Source organism: Citrus clementina, unplaced genomic scaffold, assembly GCF_000493195.1.
Source record: "Citrus clementina cultivar Clemenules unplaced genomic scaffold, Citrus_clementina_v1.0 scaffold_2, whole genome shotgun sequence".
Taxonomy (NCBI): domain Eukaryota; kingdom Viridiplantae; phylum Streptophyta; class Magnoliopsida; order Sapindales; family Rutaceae; genus Citrus; species Citrus x clementina.
In genome coordinates this window covers 23,179,480-23,184,469 of record NW_006262688.1, presented here as the reverse complement: position 1 = coordinate 23,184,469, position 4,990 = coordinate 23,179,480, and the positions used below count along the sequence as shown (strand labels likewise).

The 4,990-nt window shown below is 36.0% G+C and overlaps 1 protein-coding gene across 1 annotated transcript; it reads right to left on the bottom strand.

The window, feature by feature from the left end:
* Positions 1 to 1,754: 1,754 nt before the first annotated feature.
* LOC18050532 (ethylene-responsive transcription factor 3) lies at positions 1,755 to 4,468 on the bottom strand. Its single transcript, XM_024191510.1, has one exon. It carries the CDS (start codon positions 4,181 to 4,183, stop codon positions 3,536 to 3,538), a length of 648 nt encoding a protein of 215 aa, XP_024047278.1. The 5' UTR covers positions 4,184 to 4,468; the 3' UTR covers positions 1,755 to 3,535.
* Between the last annotated feature and the right edge of the window lie 522 nt (positions 4,469 to 4,990).

The following is a 4,990-nucleotide window of genomic DNA, read 5'->3' as shown; positions in this document are numbered from 1 at the left end:
CTTTTATCAAAAATAAAGATATTTGTTCTACTTCTGCAAAATGATGCCCTACAAACCTTAAAAAGTTAAAACGACCAAAGTACCCCATAAAAGATTATGATCTAGTAAGTGACACGGTGATCGCGTGAGCACTTTTTAATCTATAAATATTGAATTTTGATCATATGATAGGGTGGATAAAACTCTACTCAACACACACAATTTATGATGAGTTGGGTTGGATAATTAAATTAATTTTTCATAACTTATATTATTTTTAATATAATTTTGATTATCAGTGATTTATTTATATAATTTTGATTATCAATGATTTATTTATATACTAAGTGCTATATTTTAGATTTTAAATCATGAGGTTTGATGAATAAACATCCTTTTTATTTTTTTAATTGGTAGTAATATTAAAAAATACTAAAAATTAGAATTTTTTTTAGATAAATTCAATCCACACAATCCAACTCAACTGGTGCTTATTCAGACTTGTTTCAATTTTTTCAATATGCAATCCACATGGATTGGGATGGGTTAAGTGCCAATTCAACCCGTATAGATGGACATTGTATGTCCTTGCTTGAGAATTTTTAAAAAATTAGGGACTCGTCATTTTGTTATAGTTATAAGTGAGCTACTAGGTCGGTTCAGAACCAGAATCCAGATTATAATTTATCTGATTAACAAACATTATTAAGAGGTTAATAGCTTGGCCAATAAGCTAATCCTGTTCTTGATTTTGGACCGTCTATTTCTTTTTTGAAAAGAAAGAAATGATTTTGGCTCGTCAGATTTTGCTGTTAGTCTGATTTATAACCCCATTTTCCCTTCTTTTCTGTATTTTCAAAATACTTGAATTAGCCGGAGTTCTTTTGACTGTGGGCCTCCGGTTGGAACTTGGGCTGAAGCCTAATCTATGAAGAACTTGAACTTCTTAGGCCCTTATTTTTTTTGTTTTTAATTTTGCTTTTATTTAAAAAAAAAATTCTTTAGAATTTTATTTATTTAGTTGAAGCTTTGCTCATTGCTTGGTCACGGCTGGCACAAAATATTGATTTATAAATTTATTACACAATGTTGCATTAAAATTTCTTGTAATATAGGTTGGTACATATTATTGCACTTGTACGATATAGTTCAAAGAACTAAATATGCATTGAAATGTGTGAAGTGGATCTCCTTTTTTTTCCCCTTCATTTTGAGTATCAAAATAGAAAACATCTTTGAGTCCTTTCTTCCGTATTTTGCACTCACAAGAAAAGAAAAATGAGAGATGGAGAACAAAGGAAGGGCAAATCAATTGTAAGGTGGGAGACAATATGTTATTTTAAAGCCAAACATATTTCAAACTTTTTTGAAATGATAATTACCAAATCTTCACATCTCTTCATATATATTTATCTCTAAAAATAACCACAACATTAATAATATATGGGTGAAGTCATAAAGATGAGAGAAGAGAGGACACTTTTTGCTATAGCAAAAGCAAAACGAGGAAGGATAAAGAATGAAAGTGTGAAGTGAATATTACACTTGAGGACAAATTACCATCTAGCTTTTCTTCTTCTTTAAGAAAAAAGCATGGCATGTTGTAACACATTAACACAATGCTTTTACCCAAATCAATAAATAAATAAATAAATAGAAGTTGGTTGGTTCCCACTCAAAGCTTGATAATTTTGAATTTTAATCACTTGAATGTTATAATGGGGACAGTTTATTAATCAGATTAGAGTTATGTTTTTTTACAAATAGAAAAGTGGTAAAAGAACCCAGCAACTCGCAATTGATGAAAGAACAGCAACAACGGCAAAAGAGTTTGTGAGCCTAGCACTTGGTCTTTCAGGGTCAGCAGACTCGAGAGCCTACAAATTCAGAACTTACGCCTTGAGAGTTGGAACAGCCAGTGTCTAGTAGCTGAACAAAGTAGTCAAACCTCTTTTCAGAAGCAGCACTCCATTAAAGTGAGATAAAGATGAAGATAACATTGACATTCCGCTCTTTAGAAGTTAGAACACATCGCTAGAAAGCATCAGAATTTGGTGCATTTTCCTCTCTCTTTCCCTCTCTCTCTTTTTTTTTTTTTTGGCCCCCCACCTTTTCTTTATTTGTCTGAAAAAACAAACAGTCAGATATATTTGGGTTGCAATTACGGTTTTGGTAATAATCAGCGAAAGATCAAGCTGCTAGTATGCAACACATCATGTGCCAGGTTGAGTGAAGTGTTAATCTTGAATGATGGTGCAAGGGCGCTGCACTTAGCAAAGGAATCCAAGAAACATACAAAATCTTTGTATTAAAAGCTTCATTGTTTACAAGAGCAATCACCCATGACCCAACAATCAAACATACAAATTCTCACCAGAAAAGGAAATGAAATGTTAAATGCATGTACATGCAAATGCAATGCATGTGGAATATTAATCATACATGAATGAAGCATGTATGAAGTATGAACACACACACACACACACACAATGGAGAGATGGCTAAAGAGTGCAGGCCTTTGGTTTTGGCAGATTATGAATATGATACTCAAAAAATGAGTAAAATGGTCACCCCTACTGTGTACAAGAATCTACTTCACATGTGCAATAAATGGCCCTTATCAATAAACCCTTCAGCATATGCAAGCCATATAAACAAACAAATAACACCATCACCCCCTTCCCCACTCTCTTCTTCCTTCTTCCTCCATTAACATCCTCACATTTCCAATGGTCACAACATTTAATAACTCCACAACCTAAAGCTATTATGTTCTTATCCCAGAACATCCACACGGCACACTCACCGTCATTTTATATCTTAAATGCATACCAGTAGTCATCCAAAAAATAAACCCCCTTTTTAAATAAACCACCAACTCCCGATCACGAATTTGAAGCTCTTAACTTTTCCACAACTAGATATTCAATCTGAGCCTTCTTCTGCCAACTGACATTCTAACCCTAAACCTCCTTAGCACCTCCAAAGGCTGAATCGACCAACACCCACATATTATACCAGTAACCCTTTCATATCAAAACCTAAGCATAAACATAACGAATCAAAACAAGAAAAATCATATAATGGATCACTAACAACCATAAAAGACCCAATATCAAGAAATTAGCAAAGATATAAAATTGCAAGCAGAAAATTCGCGTAGAAACTGAAATTATTGTTTTGGTTTAAATAAGAAAATGTCTTTTGTACAAATTAAAAGAGAGAGAGAGAGAGAGAGAGAAGGATGAGATCAAGACAAGTATACTAAAAGATCAAATCCCACATCTTCTACAACGTGATCCAATAACTTGAGCGATTTAAAATACATAATGTTTCAACAGCTAATCATCAGTTGAAGCAACCAGATGGCATATTCAACACTAAAAATCTACAATATAATCTAACGAAGCAGATAACTTCATAATATTTTTTTTCGCTTTTTTTTTCTCGTCATCGTCGTGATTTTTCCCGATAAAAAGTAATCGACTTTAAAAGAAAGAAAAAGAAAAATAAACATTGAGAAACATACAATCAAACGATTCTAAGTCGTTTATATTCAGAGGCACAATCGAAGATCATCACCGCCGTCCATCAGCGTCATCATCGGCGGAGGGGGGGGTGGCGGTAGATTCAGATCAAATGGCAGGACTTTCCTGAACAACGACGAAGAGAAAACGCAATCGTCACCATCATCAATAACCGACGATGAAGAATCGCAATCGCTCCGACAGTCATCCCCTGCCGCCGGTTGCACGACGATCTTCTTCTGCTGCTGCTGCTGCAGACGTGGTGGCGCCAACTGATTGGCCGGCCGGGGCCCACTGAAGGACTCGACGGTGCTGCTCATGCTGCTCGTCGTGGGCCGGTTGACCTGAACAACCGAGTCAAACTTACAAAACCCTCCATTTTCCTCCCGTATCGGAGCGTTAAAAGAGTCCGAAATATTGAGGGGAAAATTGGTCTTGGCCTTGGGGCCACGGAGGGAACGCGCGGCGGCGTCGTACGCACGCGCGGCGTCTTCGGCTGAGTCGAAGGTGCCGAGCCAGACACGCGTCTTCTTCCAGGGATCTCGGATCTCGGCGGCGAATCTGCCCCATGGACGCTTCCTCACGCCTCTGTATCGGATGTCGGGCGATGCTTCGGGTCCGGTGCGTTTCTCTATCGGCTTACTGGGCGCTGCTGCCGTGCTCCTGCCTCGCCGCATGGGGAAATAATGGAAAAGGAAAATCGGAAAGGAAAGGGTGGGAAGCTGAGGGAAAGTATGGGAAAATTTTTGTTAATAACAGAGGCTACCACCGCGTTTCCATTTTTTTTTTTTTTTTTTATGGTGGGGGGGTTTGTGAAAGATTTGTTGATTGACTGCTTTGATTTTTTCTTTTTTCTTTTTTCTTTTTTTTTTGGGGATTTTGATGAATGATGGGCTCCGGAAACGCACGATTCCGGGTTCATTGTTTGACATGGTGTTCGGGATTTTTATTTAGGCGGAGTGGAAGCGCTGTAAAATGACGAACTTGCCCATGTAATTTTTTTTTTCTTTATTTGGGTGCAATTTTTTAATTGGTGCGGCTTTTGGATTGCATTTCGGCGGCCAGTATTCAATTTTATTTGGGAAAATATCCACCGTCCACCTATTTTTTACACCTTTTTTTAAAAATACACAATTCTTTCATTTTTTGGCTGGAATCCACCCAAAGTTATATTTTTTTTCACTTTTCCACTTCCGTTTGGAATCCGTTAAGAAAACTAACGGAAACTTTAAAAAATGACCATTTTACCTCCAAAACGAAAATTACAATTTCACCTTAAAAATTACAAAAAATAATTAGATTAAATCTAATTATTTTCCCCATCGGTCAATAAATAAATTAATTCCATAACCATCAAATGCATGTTTTTTTTATAAATATATCTGTAATTAGAATGTTAAATTATAACAATAGTATTAAAAATAGCCCAATCTCACAAATCATCAATTGAATTTAAGATAAGTAGAGTTTTATTATTAATTGAG